The following is a 24044-nucleotide window of genomic DNA, read 5'->3' on the forward strand; positions in this document are numbered from 1 at the left end:
AGGTTCAGCTCTGGCTCTGGTGGCAGGTTCAGCTCTGGCTCTGGTGGCAGGTTCAGCTCTGGCTCTGGTGGCAGGTTCAGCTCTGGCTCTAGTGGCAGGTTCAGCTCTGGTGGCAGGTTCAGCTCTGGCTCTGGTGACAGGTTCAGCTCTGGCTTTGGTGACAGGTTCAGCTCTGGCTCCGGTGACAGGTTCAGCTCTGGCTTTGGTGGCAGGTTCAGCACTTGATGCATGCGTTCTCTATCGTCTTGCCGGCTGGCAGATGGATGAGTGAAGGCCTACTTGGTTGGCTTTATATCTGTTTCCAAATTGGGGACTGGCTAATTGTATCAGAGCATGCTCAGTTAAAAAAAAAAGGAATCCTGCGCCCATAGGCTTCCATTGTAGCAAAAAGCTGGAAGCGCCGAATCCGGAGCTGTCGGGTTTTTCACCGCAGACAAAAAAATGTAACTTTGTACATTTTTTTCCAGATGCCGGAAAACCAATTTTTACCGGATACGGCGAAAGACGGACGAAACATGAGGCCATCCAGCGCTAATACAAGTCTATGAGAAAAAAATGGATCCGGCGACAGCTTTCACCGGACCTTTTTTTTTTCCAGAAATAGCCGGATTTAGCCTGACAGCGAAAACCTGATGTGTGAAAGGGGCCGAACAATCCAGACAGCGCACCACCACCAGCCACCACAGGTCCCTCACCACTCCCGTCCTGAGCCCCGATCACATGACAGTGACATCACCACAGGTCCTTCACCACATCCCTGCTGAGCCCCGATCACATGACAGTGATGTCACCACAGGTCCCTCACCACTCCCGTCCTGAGCCCCGCCCCTCATCACATGACAGTGACATCACCACAGGTCCCTCACCACATCCCTGCTGAGCCCCGATCACATGACAGTGATGCCACCACAGGTCCGTCACCACATCCCTGCTGAGCCCCGATCACATGACAGTGACATCACCACAGGTCCTTCACCACATCCCTGCTGAGCCCTGATCACATGACAGTGACATCACCACAGGTCCCTCACCACATCCCTGCTGAGCCCCCTGATCACATGACAGTGATGTCACCACAGGTCCCTCACCACATCCCTGCTGAGCCCCGATCACATGACAGTGATGTCACCACAGGTCCCTCACCACTCCCGTCCTGAGCCCCGCCCCTCATCACATGACAGTGACATCACCACAGGTCCCTCACCACATCCCTGCTGAGCCCCGATCACATGACAGTGATGCCACCACAGGTCCGTCACCACATCCCTGCTGAGCCCCGATCACATGACAGTGACATCACCACAGGTCCTTCACCACATCCCTGCTGAGCCCCGATCACATGACAGTGACATCACCACAGGTCCCTCACCACATCCCTGCTGAGCCCCCTGATCACATGACAGTGATGTCACCACAGGTCCCTCACCACATCCCTGCTGAGCCCCGATCACATGACAGTGATGTCACCACAGGTCCCTCACCACTCCCGTCCTGAGCCCCGCCCCTCATCACATGACAGTGACATCACCACAGGTCCCTCACCACATCCCTGCTGAGCCCCGATCACATGACAGTGATGCCACCACAGGTCCGTCACCACATCCCTGCTGAGCCCCGATCACATGACAGTGACATCACCACAGGTCCTTCACCACATCCCTGCTGAGCCCTGATCACATGACAGTGATGCCACCACAGGTCCGTCACCACATCCCTGCTGAGCCCCGATCACATGACAGTGATGTCACCACAGGTCCGTCACCACATCCCTGCTGAGCCCCGATCACATGACAGTGACATCACCACAGGTCCTTCACCACATCCCTGCTGAGCCCCGATCACATGACAGTGATGCCACCACAGGTCCGTCACCACATCCCTGCTGAGCCCCGATCACATGACAGTGACATCACCACAGGTCCTTCACCACATCCCTGCTGAGCCCTGATCACATGACAGTGACATCACCACAGGTCCTTCACCACATCCCTGCTGAGCCCCGATCACATGACAGTGACCTCACCACAGGTCCCTCACCACTACCGTCCTGAGCCCCGCCCCTCATCACATGACAGTGACATCACCACAGGTCCTTCACCACCTCTCTGCTGAGCCCCCTGATCACATGACAGTGATGTCACCACAGGTCCGTCACCACATCCCTGCTGAGCCCCGATCACATGACAGTGACATCACCACAGGTCCTTCACCACATCCCTGCTGAGCCCTGATCACATGACAGTGACATCACCACAGGTCCTTCACCACATCCCTGCTGAGCCCCGATCACATGACAGTGACCTCACCACAGGTCCCTCACCACTACCGTCCTGAGCCCCGCCCCTCATCACATGACAGTGACATCACCACAGGTCCTTCACCACCTCTCTGCTGAGCCCCCTGATCACATGACAGTGATGTCACCACAGGTCCTTCACCAACCCTGTCTTGAGCTTTGCCCCCTAATCACATGACATTTACATAACCATAGGCAGTCACTTCCCTCCTGAGCCCCGCCCCCTGATCACATGACGGTGACGTCACCACAGGTCCTTCAGCTCTCAGTGCAGCAGCTCCGTCCTGGTTGTGTGCAGCTCGTGTTCTCTGGTGTCAGCCAGCAGCAGATTTCCCGCCATTCCGGTGAGATTACAGGAGGGTTTGGTGGAGTTTTGGTGCTTGTGGTAAATCTGTGAGAGGAGAGTGTGGGGTGAGATCAGAGCTGTTCCTGTGGAGGCTCCTGCTCCATGTGACTGCGGCTCCTCAGTGTTGTGTGGGGGATGAACATAACACTGTCTCGGTGCACAGATGTGGAGGTGTTGTAGATTCTTAGGCATCTTGGATATGAGGTGAACATGAATTCTATGTAGATAATAAAGGAAGGACCACAGATCCCAGATCATCTACTTATGTTCCATGTTCCTTCCCCACCTATAAAGCTCCGGGAATATAATATACACCTGATTATCTGGGATCTGTGGTCCTTCCTCTATTATCTACGTAGAATTCATGTTCATCTCATATCCAAGATGCCCAAGAAATCTACAACACCTCCACATCTGTGCACCTAGACAGTGTTATGTTCATTCTTTTTACCACATCCCATGTGCAGCGTCTCCTCCTCATCTCACGGCCTCTACTGGCGGTGTAGTTACCACGGTGACCGTCCCCTGCTGGTGATTTAGTTACCTCGGTGACCGTCCTCCTCTGAGGCTGATAATGAGCGGTCAGATTGGCGGAGGAGGCCGCGGTGGAGTTTTGTGGCTTTTCCTCCAGATTCCTCCTGATAAATGTTGATATTTGGCAGAATTTAGTGATTGTCGTTCTCTCGTCCCCTGTGATTTCCATCTTCTCCTCCATCATGAAGACGCCGGCAGGACGAGATCCCTCCAGCTGATCCAGTGCTCATCCCTCCTCCCCCTGAATGACCCCGAGGATGGACGAGGACAGGGATGAGACCACCAGAAGATTATTCCACTTGGCCCTGGAGATCGTCTCCCTGCTGAGCGGAGAGGTAACTCCTCTACATTTCTATCAGCTTTATTGTGTTCTGTGACAAGTCCGACATCGGGAGGAGGAAATCCAGAATAGAGAGAAGGATTCTTTCCTGTAAGAGCAGTGATTGTGTGGAGCTCTCTGCCCGGAGGAGTTGTCATGGGGATTCCCTATAAGAGCTGTAGAGGGGCCGGGATGTCTGTCCGGAGGGGAATAATATTCCCGGTTATGGCCCCAGATTACTGGAGACGGTTATTGATCCCGGGATTTCTACTGATTGTCAGATCTGGAGTCGGGAAGGAATCTTCTCCCTAAGTGTCTCTCTCCATACACAGGATTACACAATAGTGAGGAAGACACCGGGGGACGGTGTGACTCCCATCATCCATCTCCAGGAGTCAGGAGGGCGGAGCCCGGGCCCCATCACAGAGCCTCCCCCGCACTCCCTGCTACATGAGAGGAACAAGAAGATCCTGGAGCTCAGCAACAAGATGATTGAGCTGCTGAGCGGAGAGGTGACTGCTGGGACATTATACAGGACTGGAGGATTCTGGGTGATGAGCGGAGAGGTGACTGCTGGGACATTATACAGCACTGGAGGATTCTGGGTGATGAGCGGAGAGGTGACTGCTGGGACATTATACAGCACTGGAGGATTCTGGGTGATGAGCGGAGAGGTGACTGCTGGGATATTATACAGGACTGGAGGATTCTGGGCGATGAGCGGAGAGGTGACTGCTGGGACATTATACAGGACTGGAGGATTCTGGGTGATGAGCGGAGAGGTGACTGCTGGGACATTATACAGGACTGGAGGATTCTGGGTGATGAGCGGAGAGGTGACTGCTGGGACATTATACAGGACTGGAGGATTCTGGGTGATGAGCGGAGAGGTGACTGCTGGGACATTATACAGCACTGGAGGATTCTGGGTGATGAGCGGAGAGGTGACTGCTGGGACATTACACAGGACAGCCTGGAGGATTCTGGGTGATGAGCGGAGAGGTGACTGCTGGGACATTATACAGCACTGGAGGATTCTGGGTGATGAGCGGAGAGGTGACTGCTGGGACATTATACAGCACTGGAGGATTCTGGGTGATGACCAGAGAGGTGACTGCTGGGACATTATACAGCACTGGAGGATTCTGGGTGAGCGGAGAGGTGACTGCTGGGACATTATACATGACAGCACTGGGGGATTCTGGGTGATGAGCGGAGAGGTGACTGCTGGGACATTATACAGGACTGGAGGATTCTGGGTGATGAGCGGAGAGGTGACTGCTGGGACATTATACAGCACTGGAGGATTCTGGGTGATGACCAGAGAGGTGACTGCTGGGACATTATACAGCACTGGAGGATTCTGGGTGAGTGGAGAGGTGACTGCTGGGACATTATACAGGACAGCACTGGGGGATTCTGGGTGATGAGCGGAGAGGTGACTGCTGGGATATTATACAGCACTGGAGGATTCTGGGTGATGAGCGGAGAGATGACTGCTGGGACATTATACAGGACCGCACTGGAGGATTCTGGGTGATGAGCAGAGAGGTGACTGCTGGGACATTATACAGGACCGCACTGGAGGATTCTGGGTGATGAGCGGAGAGGTGACTGCTGGGACATTATACAGGACAGCACTAGAGGATTCTGGGTGATGACCGGAGAGGAGACTGCTGGGGCATTATACAGGACAGCACTGGAGGATTCTGGGTGATGAGCGGAGAGGTGACTGCTGGGACATTATACAGGACTGGAGGATTCTGGGTGATGAGCGGAGAGGTGACTGCTGGGACATTATACAGCAGTGGAGGATTCTGGGTAATGAGCAGAGAGGTGACTGCTGGGACATTATACAGAACTGGAGGATTCTGGGTGATGAGCGGAGAGTTGACTGCTGGGACATTATACAGGACTGGAGGATTCTGGGTGATGAGCGGAGAGTTGACTGCTGGGACATTATACAGGACTGGAGGATTCTGGGTGATGACCAGAGAGGTGACTGCTGGGACATTATGCAGGACGGCACTGGATGATTCTGGGTGATGAGCGGAGAGGTGACTGCTGGGACATTATACAGGACAGCACTGGAGGATTCTGGGTGATGAGCGGAGAGGTGACTGCTGGGACATTATACAGCACTGGAGGATTCTGGGTGATGAGCGCAGAGGTGACTGCTGGGACATTATACAGGAAGGCACTGGAGGATTCTGGGTGATGAGCGGAGAGGTGACTGCTGGGACATTATACAGGACAGCACTGGAGGATTCTGGGTGATGAGCGGAGAGGTGACTGCTGGGACATTATACAGCACTGGAGGATTCTGGGTGATGAGCGCAGAGGTGACTGCTGGGACATTATACAGGAAGGCACTGGAGGATTCTGGGTGATGAGCGGAGAGGTGACTGCTGGGACATTATACAGAACTGGAGGATTCTGGGTGATGAGCGGAGAGGTGACTGCTGGGACATTATACAGGACGGCACTGGAGGATTCTGGGTGATGAGCGGAGAGGTGACTGCTGGGACATTATACAGGACCGCACTGGAGGATTCTTGGTGATGAGCGGAGAGGTGACTGCTGGGACATTATACAGGACTGGAGGATTCTGGGTGATGACCAGAGAGGTGACTGCTGGGACATTATACAGGACTGGAGGATTCTGGGTGATGACCGGAGAGGTGACTGCTGGGACATTATACAGGACTGGAGGATTCTGGGTGATGAGCGGAGAGGTGACTGCTGGGACATTATACAGGAAGGCACTGGAGGATTCTGGGTGATGAGCGGAGAGGTGACTGCTGGGACATTATACAGAACTGGAGGATTCTGGGTGATGAGCGGAGAGGTGACTGCTGGGACATTATACAGGACGGCACTGGAGGATTCTGGGTGATGAGCGGAGAGGTGACTGCTGGGACATTATACAGCACTGGAGGATTCTGGGTGATGAGCGCAGAGGTGACTGCTGGGACATTATACAGGAAGGCACTGGAGGATTCTGGGTGATGAGCGGAGAGGTGACTGCTGGGACATTATACAGGACTGGAGGATTCTGGGTGATGACCGGAGAGGTGACTGCTGAGACATTATACAGCACTGGGGGATTCTGGGTGATGACCGGAGAGGTGACTGCTGAGACATTATACAGGACTGGAGGATTCTGGGTAATGACCGGAGAGGTGACTGCTGGGACATTATACAGCACTGGGGGATTCTGGGTGATGAGCGGAGAGGTGACTGCTGGGACATTATACAGCACTGGAGAATTCTGGGTGATGAGCGCAGAGGTGACTGCTGGGACATTATACAGAACTGGAGGATTCTGGGTGATGAGCGGAGAGTTGACTGCTGGGACATTATACAGGACTGGAGGATTCTGGGTGATGACCAGAGAGGTGACTGCTGGGACATTATACAGGACTGGAGGATTCTGGGTGATGACCAGAGAGGTGACTGCTGGGACATTATGCAGGACGGCACTGGATGATTCTGGGTGATGAGCGGAGAGGTGACTGCTGGGACATTATACAGGACAGCACTGGAGGATTCTGGGTGATGAGCGGAGAGGTGACTGCTGGGACATTATACAGCACTGGAGGATTCTGGGTGATGAGCGCAGAGGTGACTGCTGGGACATTATACAGGAAGGCACTGGAGGATTCTGGGTGATGAGCGGAGAGGTGACTGCTGGGACATTATACAGGACAGCACTGGAGGATTCTGGGTGATGAGCGGAGAGGTGACTGCTGGGACATTATACAGCACTGGAGGATTCTGGGTGATGAGCGCAGAGGTGACTGCTGGGACATTATACAGGAAGGCACTGGAGGATTCTGGGTGATGAGCGGAGAGGTGACTGCTGGGACATTATACAGAACTGGAGGATTCTGGGTGATGAGCGGAGAGGTGACTGCTGGGACATTATACAGGACGGCACTGGAGGATTCTGGGTGATGAGCGGAGAGGTGACTGCTGGGACATTATACAGGACCGCACTGGAGGATTCTGGGTGATGAGCGGAGAGGTGACTGCTGGGACATTATACAGGACTGGAGGATTCTGGGTGATGACCAGAGAGGTGACTGCTGGGACATTATACAGGACTGGAGGATTCTGGGTGATGAGCGGAGAGGTGACTGCTGAGACATTATACAGGACTGGAGGATTGTGGGTGATGACCGGAGAGGTGACTGCTGGGACATTATACAGGACTGGAGGATTCTGGGTGATGAGCGGAGAGGTGACTGCTGGGACATTATACAGGAAGGCACTGGAGGATTCTGGGTGATGAGCGGAGAGGTGACTGCTGGGACATTATACAGAACTGGAGGATTCTGGGTGATGAGCGGAGAGGTGACTGCTGGGACATTATACAGGACGGCACTGGAGGATTCTGAGTGATGAGCGGAGAGGTGACTGCTGGGACATTATACAGCACTGGAGGATTCTGGGTGATGAGCGCAGAGGTGACTGCTGGGACATTATACAGGAAGGCACTGGAGGATTCTGGGTGATGAGCGGAGAGGTGACTGCTGGGACATTATACAGGACTGGAGGATTCTGGGTGATGACCGGAGAGGTGACTGCTGAGACATTATACAGCACTGGGGGATTCTGGGTGATGACCGGAGAGGTGACTGCTGAGACATTATACAGGACTGGAGGATTCTGGGTAATGACCGGAGAGGTGACTGCTGGGACATTATACAGCACTGGGGGATTCTGGGTGATGAGCGGAGAGGTGACTGCTGGGACATTATACAGCACTGGAGAATTCTGGGTGATGAGCGCAGAGGTGACTGCTGGGACATTATACTGCACTGGAGGATTCTGGGTGATGAGCGGAGAGGTGATTGCTGGAACAGTATACAGGACTGGAGGATTCTGGGTGATGAGCGGAGAGGTGACTGCTGGGACATTATACAGGACTGGAGGATTCTGGGTGCGGAGAGGTGACTGCTGGGACATTATACAGCACTGGAGGATTCTGGATGATGAGCGGAGAGGTGACTGCTGGGACATTATACAGCACTGGAAGATTCTGGGTGATGAGCGGAGAGGTGACTGCTGGGACATTATACAGCACTGGAGGATTCTGGGTGATGAGCGGAGAGGTGACTGCTGGGACATTATACAGGACAGCACTGGAGGATTCTGGGTGATGAGCGGAGAGGTGACTGCTGGGACATTATACAGGACGGCACTGGATGATTCTGGGTGATGAGCGGAGAGGTGACTGCTGGGACATTATACAGCACTGGAGGATTCTGGGTGATGAGCGGAGAGGTGTCTGCTGGGACATTATACAGGATGGCACTGGAGGATTCTGGGTGATGAGCGGAGAGGTGACTGCTGGGACATTATACAGCACTGGAGGATTCTGGGTGATGAGCGGAGAGGTGACTGCTGGGACATTATGCAGGATGCCACTGGAGGATTCTGGGGGATGAGCAGAGAGGTGACTGCTGGGACATTATACAGGACTGGAGGATTCTGGGTGATGACCGGAGAGGTGACTGCTGGGACATAATGCAGGACAGCATTGGAGGATTCTGGGTGTTGAGCGGAGAGGTGACTGCTGGGACATTATACAGGACGGCACTGGAGGATTCTGGGTGATGACAGGAGAGGTGACTGCTGGGACATAATACAGGACGGCACTGGAGGATTCTGGGTGATGAGCGGAGAGGTGACTGCTGGGACATTATACAGGACGGCACTGGAGGATTGTGGGTGATGAGCGGAGAGGTGACTGCTGGGACATTATACAGGACCGCACTGGAGGATTCTGGGTGATGAGCGGAGAGGTGACTGCTGGGACATTATACAGGACTGGAGGATTCTGGGTGATGACCAGAGAGGTGACTGCTGGGACATTATACAGGACTGGAGGATTCTGGGTGATGACCGGAGAGGTGACTGCTGGGACATTATACAGGACTGGAGGATTCTGGGTGATGAGCGGTGTCACGATTCACACCGTGACTGTCACCAATTGTCAAGATCCCTTAGCCGCTGCCCACAATATGTCACGGATTGGGGTGACTTTAGACCAGCAGACGGCTATCACATGTGCAGGGGGCTTATCCTAGTTATCCCTCCACTGCCACAATGTGATGAAAAAAAACACACAAGGCTATTGACCTCTTAGTTTACAGCAGGGGCTTATTTTAGGTATCCCACTGCTCTTCAGTATACCATGAACTGCAGGGATTTGTGTCTATCCCGCTTACAGTTCTACTTAACACTTGCAGCTTTCTGGCGCCCCCCTTACTCTCAGGTCAGATTAGGTACTGCACCTGGGGTAATTAGTCGCCAGAAAGGCTGCCTGCTATGTACTGGCTATTGGGCGCACTGCAGCAACGCGATAACTACTCCCACTCAGGCAGGAACAATAATTATCAAGCCGCAGTCGCTACAGTGACCCCCCCAAAAAGCCGGCACACGGTAAGCTGCCACCAGCTCCGATCAAACAGGTCCGGAGCTAACCCCCAAAATAGTAGCGTAATTCCCTTCAGAGACAGGGTACGGTTTAGGGCAGGAAGAACTAACTAGTATTAAATATTATACTCCATAAATGATTTTTAGGCAGTGTTTATAAAATATTTTACAAAGATGTTACAAATGAGACAATTGCAAATATGTACAAGGTAATTATGAAAATAAAAGGATTAAAGGAAGAAAAGGTAACACTCACATATTCTCAGATCATTGCATTGCAGGCTAGGCTAGGAGAGCTTTCCATCTATCCCAGTGCATTGGCACTCGCAGTCTGGTCGCTTCAGGTAAAAACTCACAACTCCCCCCCTGGAAGCCTGCCAGCAACTTTATAACCTACAGCCTGTGACCTCACAGAAAGGGCTGGCTTTTCCAGATCCTCCTACCTTTCAGTCTGAGTACTTTGAATACAAATTGGTCTAATGCTTATAACTCCGTTCCAGTACATATCAGAATCATATCACACCCAGCATTCAGCTTGTATTAACATGAGCTTTCTTATGAGATCAAATATGTCCTATTATTTACAGAGCAATCCCTACTTCTTCCCCCGATGGAGTTAGACGACTGTGTTTAGAGTGATGGGTAGATGCTTCGATGGAGATCAAGAATATGTATTTATCATTCTACTATCCTAAATAGTTTGTCTAATATCTCACAATAACAGAACAAAGGACCGCATGGTTCTAGAAGTTTCTCTAACAGTTCCTGCTAGTACAAATTTCCCTTGCAGCTATGCCAGTCGTAAATACCTTTCGTCAATAAAACTCCCCCACAAGGCAAGCTCTTCTACACAGACAGATCGAAACACAGGGAAGGAAAGAGAAAAAGAGAGAGGGGGGTTTTAGCCCCCGCATGCTAGCAAGAAACTAACTTATGATATTTCATACCATATCGTGACAAGCGGAGAGGTGACTGCTGGGACATTATACAGGACAGCACTGGAGGATTCTGGGTGATGAGCGGAGAGGTGACTGCTGGGACATTATACAGCACTGGAGGATTCTGGGTGATGAGCGGAGAGGTGACTGCTGGGACATTATATAGGATGGCACTGGAGGATTCTGGGTGATGAGCGGAGAGGTGACTGCTGGGACATTATACAGCACTGGAGGATTCTGGGTGATGAGCGGAGAGGTGACTGCTGGGACATTATGCAGGATGCCACTGGAGGATTCTGGGTGATGACAGGAGAGGTGACTGCTGGGACATAATACAGGACGGCACTGGAGGATTCTGGGTGATGACCGGAGAGGTGACTGCTGGGACATAATGCAGGACAGCATTGGAGGATTCTGGGTGTTGAGCGGAGAGGTGACTGCTGGGACATTATACAAGAAGGCACTGGAGGATTCTGGGTGATGACAGGAGAGGTGACTGCTGGGACATAATACAGGACGGCACTGGAGGATTCTGGGTGATGAGCGGAGAGGTGACTGCTGGGACATTATACAGGACGGCACTGGAGGATTGTGGGTGATGAGCGGAGAGGTGACTGCTGGGACATTATACAGGACCGCACTGGAGGATTCTGGGTGATGAGCGGAGAGGTGACTGCTGGGACATTATACAGGACTGGAGGATTCTGGGTGATGACCAGAGAGGTGACTGCTGGGACATTATACAGGACTGGAGGATTCTGGGTGATGACCGGAGAGGTGACTGCTGGGACATTATACAGGACTGGAGGATTCTGGGTGATGAGCGGAGAGGTGACTGCTGGGACATTATACAGGAAGGCACTGGAGGATTCTGGGTGATGAGCGGAGAGGTGACTGCTGGGACATTATACAGAACTGGAGGATTCTGGGTGATGAGCGGAGAGGTGACTGCTGGGACATTATACAGGACGGCACTGGAGGATTCTGGGTGATGAGCGGAGAGGTGACTGCTGGGACATTATACAGCACTGGAGGATTCTGGGTGATGAGCGCAGAGGTGACTGCTGGGACATTATACAGGAAGGCACTGGAGGATTCTGGGTGATGAGCGGAGAGGTGACTGATGGGACATTATACAGGACTGGAGGATTCTGGGTGATGACCGGAGAGGTGACTGCTGAGACATTATACAGCACTGGGGGATTCTGGGTGATGACCGGAGAGGTGACTGCTGGGACATTATACAGGACTGGAGGATTCTGGGTAATGACCGGAGAGGTGACTGCTGGGACATTATACAGCACTGGGGGATTCTGGGTGATGAGCGGAGAGGTGACTGCTGGGACATTATACAGCACTGGGGGATTCTGGGTGATGAGCGGAGAGGTGACTGCTGGGATATTATACAGCACTGGAGGATTCTGGGTGATGAGCGGAGAGGTGACTGCTGGGACATTATACAGGAAGGCACTGGAGGATTCTGGGTGATGAGCGGAGAGGTGACTGCTGGGACATTATACAGGACTGGAGGATTCTGGGTGATGAGCGGAGAGGTGACTGCTGGGACATTATACAGCACTGGAGGATTCTGGGTGATGAGCGCAGAGGTGACTGCTGGGACATTATACTGCACTGGAGGATTCTGGGTGATGAGCGGAGAGGTGATTGCTGGGACATTATACAGGACTGGAGGATTCTGGGTGATGACCGGAGAGGTGACTGCTGGGACATTATACAGGACTGGAGGATTCTGGGTGATGACCGGAGAGGTGACTGCTGGGACATTATACAGGACTGGAGGATTCTGGGTGATGAGCGGAGAGGTGACTGCTGGGACATTATACAGGACAGCACTGGAAGATTCTGGGTGATGAGCGGAGAGGTGACTGCTGGGACATTATACAGCACTGGAGGATTCTGGGTGATGAGCGGAGAGGTGACTGCTGGGACATTATACAGGACAGCACTGGAGGATTCTGGGTGATGAGCGGAGAGGTGACTGCTGGGACATTATACAGGACGGCACTGGATGATTCTGGGTGATGAGCGGAGAGGTGACTGCTGGGACATTATACAGCACTGGAGGATTCTGGGTGATGAGCGGAGAGGTGACTGCTGGGACATTATACAGCACTGGAGGATTCTGGGTGATGAGCGGAGAGGTGACTGCTGGGACATTATGCAGGATGCCACTGGAGGATTCTGGGGGATGAGCAGAGAGGTGACTGCTGGGACATTATACAGGACTGGAGGATTCTGGGTGATGACCGGAGAGGTGACTGCTGGGATATTATACAGGACGGCACTGGAGGATTCTGGGTGATGACAGGAGAGGTGACTGCTGGGACATAATACAGGACGGCACTGGAGGATTCTGGGTGATGAGCGGAGAGGTGACTGCTGGGACATTATACAGGACAGCACTGGAGGATTCTGGGTGATGAGCGGAGAGGTGACTGCTGGGACATTATACAGCACTGGAGTATTCTGGGTGATGACGGTGTGGTTGTTGTCAGGTTCCTATAAGGTGTCAGGACGTCGCTGTCTATCTCTCCATGGAGGAGTGGGAGTATCTAGAAGGACACCAGGATCGGTACCAGGATGTGATGATGGAGGAGCTCCGGTCTCTTACACCACGAGGTGAGAAGCGAGGCTCCTTGTTGGCTCTGGTGGATGTGATGACTAGAGATGAGTGAATATTTCAATGTTCGGTTCAGATTACGATTGCCAAATTTGCAGAATTCACCAATCATAACTGAACGCCATTACAGTCAATGGGAGGCAAAAACAGACTCATGCTCGACACCTTATAACAGCCCCAAATGCTGCCAAAACACATTAAATTATGGGGAGAAACCAAGTGGCCTCAATTCACCCACAGTACTAATTATAGCATGGCACTGCAGCAATCAGCCAGGCATGAGGTATCGGGGTCTGGGACAAAATTTACAGCTTTCAATTGAACGTCACAGTAAGACGAGGTGGGTGAGCGATCGGTGTAGACCTCCTGTCCTGGGAGCCCTGATACCACATGCAACACCTCTACCTGCTTTCATGCTGAGCCACACTCAGGGGGCACAAATGTGATATAAATTTCGTAGACTACCATTGTCATAAAAATGTAAGGATAGTAACACTGGTAGTTGATTGCAAGGAAGTGGAGGCCTGACGGTCTCGGAGGCCTGCTGCTACAGGCAAGATGCTTGGAGGAGACCCAACCAGGAGTCTACACATTTTCAAAAATTACTGGCAGACACCAACAAAGTGGCATCAATTTCACCTCAGTATAGAAAGTATAATAGGGACTGACGGGTCTTCCACTACACCCAATCCAGCAGATGTTAATATCAGCAGCAGCCGACACAGAAGCCACACTAAAGATATCATAGAGTGCAGTTACGAGACATTAATGCGTCACACTAAAAAATGCAATATCACTTAGTCTGTTCAGTCTGTGATTGGGCTGCAAAAGTCCTTGGAGATCCATGACTTGTTTATCAGAGACAAGCCAGGGAGTCAGTAACGGTCAGGAGCGGATAAGACAGAAGCAGGTCAGGATACAAGCCAAGTCAAAACTAGGGAGTTAACACACTGAAGGGAAACACTGAGTCAAGACGGGAATAGGGGAAAACAGAGACCCGGGTTCAGACAGCAAACGCGGCAGGACAAATCAGAGCAATCAGAGTCACCTACAGCAGCACTAGGCAAAAACTATATCTGGCATCGCCTGCAGGAAGCAGCAGCGATAAATAGTCAACCTGAACCCAGACAGAGGGTGAGAAAGGTTAACTCTTGACATGACCAGATTGGGAAAACAGGACTCAAAACCCGGTCTCGATCATAACACCTGTGCTGCCAGTCTGTTGAATGCCCTGCTGAATAGTAAAGTTAAACTGTTGGAAAAGAACTGTGACTCTGAGATGTTTTGTGGAGCTTGGGATCGCGGAGCTGGAGTGACAGATCCTGAGAGGAACCTGGCCGTGACTGTAAGTGTACTGCTGCACATGCAGCTGAAGGGACACTGTATTGTATCTGTGGGGCGCCAAGGTGTGAGAACAGCCATCTACCACAACTACCACCCTGGCTGCCTTACATATACACGGCCTTCCCTTTATGCAGGTTCAGCGGAGACAGCCATTGATCAAACTCAGCCTGGAGAGCGGTTCAAAACTCTTCAGCTGTATGGCTGCGATCTCCAAGGCATATCACTTTTAAAACTGCCTGATTGCGGTGAGCACTGGCTGCGCAGTATGGAGGTGGTGGGGGTTCGCTATGCATTGTTGGAATGCGTGTCTCAATAAAGCAGAAGTTGAGGGTGCAGGTGGAGGCCCTAGAAGAGATAGAGGAGGAGGCAGAAGCAGTGGAGGAAGTGTTAAATGTAGAGGTTTTTCCTGCAAGCCTTGGGGATTCCAAGACTTGTGCAGCAGCGTCTACCCCCACAGCCACCAGAGTCACCAAGTGCCCAGTCAGTGAGATGTAACGCCCTTGGCCATGCTTACTCGACTAAGTGTCTGTGGTGAAATGCAACCTGGCAGACAGAGATTTAGTCAAGAAATGGATGATGTTGTCTGCGACATGCTGATGTAGCACAGGCACTGCTTTCTTAGAAAAGTAATGGCGACTGAGCAATTGGTACTGGGGGACTGCGACGGCCATCAGCTTTTGGAAACCATCTGTAACAGGTGGAAAGGCAGCGTTTCCGTGGCCAACAGATTGGAGATAGTAGGAGGAAACAATCTTTTATGTGACCACAACTGCGGAACCATGGGCTGGCTGCAGTGCTGAGAGAGGGAGGAGTACGGGGAACTGGTCAAACTGCCGGACCGTGAGAGAGGTGCAGGCGGAGATATTACGGGGGATTGCAAAAGTTGTGGTGTGCTCGTTCTCCGAGATGGGCCTAAAACAGCAGGCATGTCCTTTTCCGTTACTGCTAAAGGTGGGCTTTCAATCAGCGTGACTGGAGCGGGTAGAGAACCTGAGGTTCTGAGGTTGAAGACCTGTGTCTCAATAGTTGGCACAGTAACAGAGGAAGAAGCAGCAGATGCAATTGGTGGGGAGACTAATGGTTGTTGAGGTCCGCTGTTCCACATTTGTGCACAGTGGGTTTCCCAGAGTAACGCATGTTGATTGCGTATGTGAAGGTTCGTACATGTAGTAGTCAAAATATTGCACTTTTTACCTCTACTAAGTTTTATTTTGCAAAGTTAGCAGATTACATGAGTGTCAAAAAAGGCCCAGGCTAGGCAACCGTTGCCATCCCGGCGAGCTGCAGACCCACGGACGCTGCTGGTCACAACTACATTTGTGGCTGAGGATGCATTGCTCGTCGTGGCTGCCACATATGGCACAACGTAACCTCCTCGTCTTCCTCCTCAGATGTCCTACTCAGCTGTGTGCCTCTATGTTCACGTCAACTGGGATCTAACATCTCATCATCATCATCCTCTGTGTTATCACATTCCTCACCTTTGTAGTCGCCCCCCTTCTCTTCCTGCTCTGACAGCACAGTATAGTGTGCATGAGCCTCAGATATCTGAGTCTCATCATGATCACCTCACCCCTGAGGTTAACGTCTGATGACAATGGTCAGGATGCTGCTTGGATCCTACTTCGTCCTGCCCTTGATCCAAGCTAAAAATTTTGGGCATCGGTGCAGATTTCCTTCTCTTGACTCTGTGAAGCTTTTGAATACACTTCTGATGACCATGGCATAGAATGTGTGAACAGCTATTCAGACTCACCCATCTGTGGTTCCGTACTGTCAGTTGTACTGTTGGAGAGTTGGGACGCTGGGGGAAGCAAGGGGAAATTGGTTGCCACCTCTGTGGACTGTACTGGGTGTGATGTTGAGGTGTAGGAAGAGGAGGAGAGGCCACTTGAATCTGCGCTTGCCATCCGCACATGCTCTTTCTGGGCATCATCAACGATGCATACCGCTGTGCGTCTGCCATAGAAAGGTAGTGGAGTAGCCCGTCCAGTAACAGAAGTTGTCAGTTGTCTTTGCATAGGACGTGTCGTTGGTTCACTAGTGCTTTCACAAACATTACCACCTACCCCACATACACCTTGATCACCAAGCCTAATTCCCCTTCCACCACAGCCTCACTTTTTCCCAGTCATGTTGCTCAGATAGTGTGGTAGGAGCTCAGTATTAGCAACCAAAAATTAGATTTTAAATTCTGCACCAACTCTGCAAACAGCTGAATTTCAGCTGCAGTAAATTCCAAGGTGAAATATGGCGTGCTGTGTCGTGTTAGGCTACTTTCACACTAGCGTTAACTGCAATCCGCCACAATGCGTCGTTTTGCCGAAAAAAAGCATCCTGCAAAAGTGCTTGCAGGATGCGTTTTTCCCCATAGACTAACATTAAGCGACGTATTGCGACGGATTGACACACGTCGCAACCGTCGTGCGACGGTTGCACCGTGTTGTGGCGGACCGTCTGGACCAAAAAACGCTACATGTAACGTTTTTTGCTCATGACGGTCCGCTTTTTCCGACCGCGCATGCGTGGCCGGAACTCCGCCCCCACCTCCCCGCACTTCCCCGCACCTCACAATGGGGCAGTGGATGCGCTGGAAAAATGCATCCGCTGCCCCCGTTGTGCAGCGGAGACAACGCTAGTGTGAAAGTAGCCTTAGTCACAGAAAAAAATAATTGAGTGTGGATGAGGCCTGTCTGACAAAGAAGATATGCTGCAAACTATGGTATTTAAGTCAGGTCCCTTACTATGTGACACTAGCAACAGAAAAAAATGTTTTGGTTATGTGCGTGAGATATGCAGACAGCTTAAAGGGAACCTGTCACCACTTTTTTACTCTATCAGCTAAAAATATCATTTAATTGATTGACAGGTATGCATTCCACATCTACATGGAACCAGGTGCAACCAAACAACCCCGGTTCGTGACAAATTGGTGTGAGTGGTAGGGACGATCATGATATCCTCCCCGGGATCTCCGACATATTGTAGGGATCCGTGACATAGTGTTGGCAGCACGGTGTGAACCATGACAAGCTCTCAGAAAACTATCACTGGTAAATGGTAACCGTCCTTCTCCCAATCTGCATAACGGCAAATTAGGAGAGAAGAAAGCGCTGGATAGAAATGTGGAGCTTTCTCCAGCTCCTCTGTGGTTCTATCCCTCGTGGAGAGGGAACTTGGAGAAGTTGTGTTTCTTAGTACGGCTCCTCCATCCGACTGATGAGGGTCTTCTCTGTCCCTCTCCTCGGGGTCCTCTTCCACCGAGTGCAGAGCAGAGAGCATTAGGCTTTGGCCTCGCTGATTATCACTTCATACTTGGGGTCACAAAGTGCTGGGACCTCGGTACCGGTGGTGAAGACCACAACAATGTAATTTCAGGTCATGTATTCAGTCTGTGTGTCTCCACAGATGGATCCAGGAGGAGAAATCCACCAGAGAGATGTCCCCGTCCTCTGTATCCCCAGGACTGTCCAGAGGAGAGTGACAACATCCTGGAGGATCATCAGGTAGATGACACTGAAGCCTCCACAACACCTGACCGTAAAGGGAGCTCTTCTTATATTTTTCTCTTTAGGGTGAAGATCTGATTGATAGTAAGGTTGCAATTATACATGGAGCACAAGAGGCGATCGCAATATGGGCCGATCAGCAGGGTGAGGAGGGGAGACTGTCATGTCTGTTCTGTGGTCACCTACTACTACTCCCATCATCTCATCATCACATGACACAATGTATTCCATCACTGTGTGTCTTCTACAGATGGAGTTGTGGAAATTAATCCACCGGAGAGATGTCCCCGTCCTCTGTATCCCCAGGACTGTCCGGAGGAGAATCACAACATCCCGGAGGATCATCAGGTAGACGGTGCTGAGCCCTGTACCGGATCTGTATATGGGGGGACATTTCTGATCGAGGTCATAGATGTCACAGATTTTGGTGGTTTCTTGTATTTTGCTGATTGTTACATCTGATGTATCAGGGGGAAGATCCGACTAAGAATAAAGTGAAGGAGGAGACAGGAGAAGAAGCGATGACGAGGGGGGATCAGCCGTCTGTGAGTGACGGGAAGGAAGAGATTCCGGGAGATGTTTTCACAGGTATGTAATAATGACCGGTGTGTGGTGATGATGATGACCGGTGTGTGATGATGATGACCGGCGTGTGATATCGTGTGGAGTCTCCAGTGCAGTGAAGCTTTATCCGCTGTCCACATGGCAAAAGAAGCGTCCGGTGATGGCGCAGCCGCTCCTGTAGAGGTCCGGCAGTGTAGGATGCTAGCAGGTGTGAAGGGTGTAGTGACACACAGAAGGCAGAGCAAGGGTTAACAGGTTCTTTATATCAAACAGTAATAGTACAAGTGGGGAGGTAAAAGATATGAACTTGCGGAAGTGAAAAGTCAATTGCAGCAGGTAATAGCAGATTAACTTATCAGTCTCTGGGCACTGGACGAAGGTGGCTGTAAGATACCCCGGCTGCACCGCAGGCTTCACGATATGTCTCTGATCCGGTCCCGCAGAAGGGCGATGCACTGTCTCCTTGCTATGACGAATCCTCCGGGTCCTTCGGCACGTGACTTCCTGATCCGAGGACACGGTGGGGTAGAGATTATAGTCGGCGGCACAGTGGAAGAAGCAGAAAGTTTAGTAGACAAGACCGCAGTAGAAGCACACAGTCCAGCGGACACAGCCACGGGCCAGTCCTTAACAGGCACAGCAAGGATGGGACTAAGCGGCTAATCTGCGGTGGTGAGCGGAGCCAAGGTATGCACTCTATCCTGGTCACTACCCGGTGCGGATATCTCTCTGGGCTGAGGGTAGAATGTGTCGGCAGTCTTCTTGCTAGTCAGGGATATAGGCAAAGCTAGCTGGCTTGGGTCTGTCGAGAGTCATCCGTCTCACTGCTCACAAGCTCGTTCCACACCAAGTGTCCCATCTTCCCGCGCAGACTGCTATTTATGTCCAACCCACCCCAATCAGTCAGGTGTCCTTTACTGCTTTGGTCAGGAACCTCTTCCCCCTGAAACAATGGTGTCAGCCCCGACAGTTCCGGCCCAGACACGCAAGAGAGACCGTTAGCTTGGCTCTCCTCCCTACACTCCCCCACTCTTTTATCTCGCCATTCCACGGGCGAGACTCTTAGAGGAGTGTGTAACCGTCTTCTCTTTTTCTGTGCGGATTGTTGCCAGATGAAATTTTCTTGGTCGTTGCGATTGGGGGGCTTGCCAGCTGTTGTTCGTTTGACGCATCTCAGATCAGGAATAGTATTGGAGCTCTCTAGTGGGGCCTAATCCGGCTGTGAGGGAAGAGCCATGGGTGAGCTTGTATCTTCTGGTTCCAACCTCTCGGAGCTTAATGGTTCACCCCCTTCTTCGTCCTCTGCTTCTACCGGTGTATGGACAATCTCAGGAGCCTCGGGCTCCTCTTCTACTTGGGCAGGGTTCTTAGACAGGCAGGGTCGGCGCATATTCCGGTAAAGAGTTCGAGTGGGGGCATCTTCTTTTCCTTCAGGCTGGACTTCATAGACAGGTCCCTCTGGACTAACTCTTCTCTTCACCCGATACGAGTCATTCTCCCAACGATTTTCCAGCTTGTCTCGAGGGTGCTTCTCCCGCACTAAGACACAGTCTCCAACTCAAAACTCTGTCGCTCTGGATGGGGTCTTCTCTGTATGTTCTGGCTCCTGTAATCTGGTCTGGACCAACCGGTGTAAGGTCTGCAGGCAGTGTCAATGTTCCTGCGCCCACGAGGACACCCCTGTCCGTGGGTAGTCCTCTTCTGGGTCCAATGCCAACTCGGTGATTCCCTTTCCTTCTCGGCCGAACAGAAGAGAGTAAGGTGTATATCCTGTGGTTCGATGTACGTGATTATTGTATTACCCACACCAGTTCAGAAATGTACTCTGGCCACCGGGCCTTCCGATCTTCCTCTAAAGTTCTTAGTATCTGAATCCGTGTATGGTTAAATCGTTCACAGGCACCATTATCTTGAGGATGGTACGGTGTGGTGCGGGACTTGTCAATCCAGTACAGGCGGTGCAATTCATCCTTTACCCTTCCCAAGAAACAAGCTCCCTAATCGGAGTGAATTCTCTTTGGACACCCATAGGGTTGGATGAAGTTCTTACATATTGCGTACGCAGCGGACTCTGCAGTCTGATCCCGGGTCAGAGTCACCACAGCAAATTTTGTGAAGTGATCCACCATCATCAGGCAATATTCATAGCCCTGATGGGCTGGGCCAATGGCCAGATACTCCATTGTCAAGAGTTCCAGAGGAGCGGAGGTTACAATGGACTGTACAGGAGCTTTCTGCTCTGGTGGCTTAGCCAGTCTACATGTCCGGCACTTCCTACAGGCCTCGTCCACTTTCGCCTTCAACTGGGGGGTGGAAGATGAACCGTTGTAGCCATTGGAAGGTTTTTTCTGAACCAAAGTGGGCTCCTTGCTCGTGTGTATCGACAGCAATTTCAGACAATGATATTGTTGGAAGGATGACTTGCCAGGTCACATTCAGCTCAGTCCGCAGTTGTGTTTTCCAATATAGTAAGCCGTTCTTCAGCTGTAGTTGTTCCCATTGTCATAGGATCCTTCAAAGTACCTCTTTCTGTCGAGCTGGGGAGTCTCTGAGAAGCCACACACTCTCAACAAAGCCAGTTCGCTATCTTCCTGTTGAAGCCGAACCCACTCATCTCGAGTCTGTCCCAGTATACCGTCTTGGACTGAGGAATGTATCTGTCCTGCGTAGCCACCACCGTCCTGGTGGACCTCCAGAAATCTAGGGACCTCATCATCTTCTAGCTCTTTGTCTCTGTCCAGCTCGGGTCTTTTACTCTTCCTCTTGAACAGGGCATCGGCGTGGGTATTTTCTGCCCCCCTTCTGTAGGCAATCTTATAGTTGAATTTACCATTCTGGCTACCGATCGCTGTTCCAGGGCCCCCAGTCTCGCATTCTCCAGGTGCGCAAGCAGGTTGTTATCATTACGCACCAACACTTCGGAGCCAGACAAATATTCTGCGAATCTCTCCGTCATATCCCACACCAACGCCAGTAGCTCAAACTTGAAAGAGCTGCAGTTGTCTGGATTGCGTTAGAAAATGTGAAGGGAACGACTTGCATAAGCAATCACCCTCTCTCTTCCGTCCTGCATCTGTGACAACACAGCCCCAAGTCCCAGCAGACTCCCGTCAGTGTGGAGAATGAACGGTTGGGAGAAATCTGCGTAAGCCAGGATAGGGGCTTCGGTGAGTGCCTTTTTGAGATCTTGAAAGGCCTCTTCTTGGTACTCCTTCCAGCAGATCTTCCAGTTCTTGGCACCAGAGGGTACCTTTTTCAACAGTTCCTGTAAGGGCTTTGCTCGTCGAGCAAAGTTCTTCGCAAACCGCCTGTAATATCCGGTCAGTCCCAGGAATGCCCGCACAACCTTCACGGTCTCTGGAGTGGGCCAGTCTTGAATCATGGCGACCTTCTTTCTGGAGGGTTCTACCCCTTCAGGAGAAACGACATGGCCCAAGTATTCAATTTGCATACTGAACAAATGGCACTTCTGGGGCTTCACTTTTAGTCCGTGTCTCTGAAGGCGGGCCAACACTTGTTCTAGGCATTGCAAATGTTCCTCAAATGAAGCCGCAAAGACTATGTCGTCCAGGTAGATGAGCGTAGATTCAAAGTTCAAATCCACCTCTCCATGAGACGCTGAAAAGTTCTAGGAGCATTGGCTAAGCCAAAAGGCATATGGTTGACTTCTTACAGGCCCAATGAAGGCAGTCTTTGCTCGATCTTGTTCAGATGTGGGGGCTTGCCACTAGCTGCTAGCGAGGTCCAGTGTAAAGAAGAACCTAGCTTTCCCCAGAGCAGACAGGGACTCTTCAATCTGAGATAATAGGTACGAGTCCCTCACAGTACAGGCGTTGAGTTTTCGGTAATCCACACAAAAACGCAAGGTGCCTTCTTTCTTCCGTACTAACACAATTGGAGCAGCCCCCGGACTCTGGCTCTCCCTAATCATACCGTCCTGCAACATCTGATTCAATATGCTCTTCACTTCCTGATATAACTGTGGGGGAATTTGCCGGTGTCACGAAAAGGGGGTGACCTTTGATCAGCCCACGGCTATTACATGTGCAGGGGGCTTATCTTAGTTATCCCACCACTGCTACAATGTGATGAAAACACAAACCAGGCTATTGACCTATCAATTTACCGCAGGGGCTTATTTTAGGTATCCCACTGCTGCTACAATATGTCACGAACTGCAGGGATTTATGTATATCCCGCTTTCCAGTTCCACTTTGGAACTTGCAGCTCCCCCTTACCCTCAGGTCAGTCAGGGAACTACACCTCGGATAATTAGTCGCCGGATGGGCCACTTCACTGTGGACTGGCTATCAGGCTCGCTGCAGTGAGGGAATTATAAATGCTCAGGCCACAGCCAGACAATAGCTTATAAAACCTCGTTCCGTCGCTACCAGCTGTAATAACCTAGCCCAGAACACACTTCGCTGCCACAAGCTCAGATTTGTCAACAAAGGGGTTCAAGCCAACCCAATTGAGTAGCGTAATTAACTTCAGGCACGTGAAAATTCGCATAGAACATGGAGAAGACGAAACTAATAAATTTTATATTTTACTCCGAAAAGGTAGGCAGTGTTTACAAAAGGTATATAAAGATTTTACAATATGAGACAATTAGGGTATGTACAAGCAATTATTAAAAAAAACAGGGATTAAAGAAGATTAACACTCACATGTTGCTTAGATTATCCTAGCTAACCATGCTGGTGGGAGGAGCCAGATATCCCAATTCATCAGGGGGTCTTTGTGCAGTAAGGTCCCAGGCAAGAATGAAGGCTGGGCTGACTGGCAGGGGCTGGTTTACCTGCACCCTCCCCTAGCTGCCCAGGTGCACATTTTGGTACGAAAACTTATAATACTCCTAAATGTGCTTGCGAACCTAGCAGAATAACAGCACACACCACTCATCTTATATTGAAATTAGCTTTCTAGCTATTCCCCACGGTTCAGGAGAAATCCATTTCTCTGGTTCTTGGAGCTAGGATTTAGCAAAAGGCCCCGTTGCAAAGCTCAATCAAAGCACGTTCTGAATATGTATTTGTCATATTCCTATCATACACTGGCGGCGCAGTATGGCTTCTTTAATATCTCCCCCACACACAGCAAACCTCG

At 51.2% G+C, this 24044-nt stretch overlaps 1 protein-coding gene across 1 annotated transcript in view; it reads left to right on the forward strand.

Annotated features, from left to right (window-relative positions):
* The first annotated feature begins 2508 nt into the window (after positions 1–2508).
* Positions 2509–24044, forward strand: part of LOC143793366 (uncharacterized) — a 75683-nt gene continuing 54147 nt past the window's right edge. Inside the window, exons 1-8 of the mRNA XM_077280275.1 lie at positions 2509–2640; positions 3365–3511; positions 3828–4007; positions 13394–13517; positions 18271–18368; positions 18437–18515; positions 18622–18719; positions 18842–18959. Of these exons, the coding sequence (XP_077136390.1) occupies positions 3422–3511; positions 3828–4007; positions 13394–13517; positions 18271–18368; positions 18437–18515; positions 18622–18719; positions 18842–18959 (787 nt within the window). The 5' untranslated portion in view covers positions 2509–2640; positions 3365–3421. The remainder of the gene's footprint in view (positions 2641–3364; positions 3512–3827; positions 4008–13393; positions 13518–18270; positions 18369–18436; positions 18516–18621; positions 18720–18841; positions 18960–24044) is intronic.

This window comes from Ranitomeya variabilis, chromosome 1, assembly GCF_051348905.1.
Source record: "Ranitomeya variabilis isolate aRanVar5 chromosome 1, aRanVar5.hap1, whole genome shotgun sequence".
Classification (NCBI taxonomy): domain Eukaryota; kingdom Metazoa; phylum Chordata; class Amphibia; order Anura; family Dendrobatidae; genus Ranitomeya; species Ranitomeya variabilis.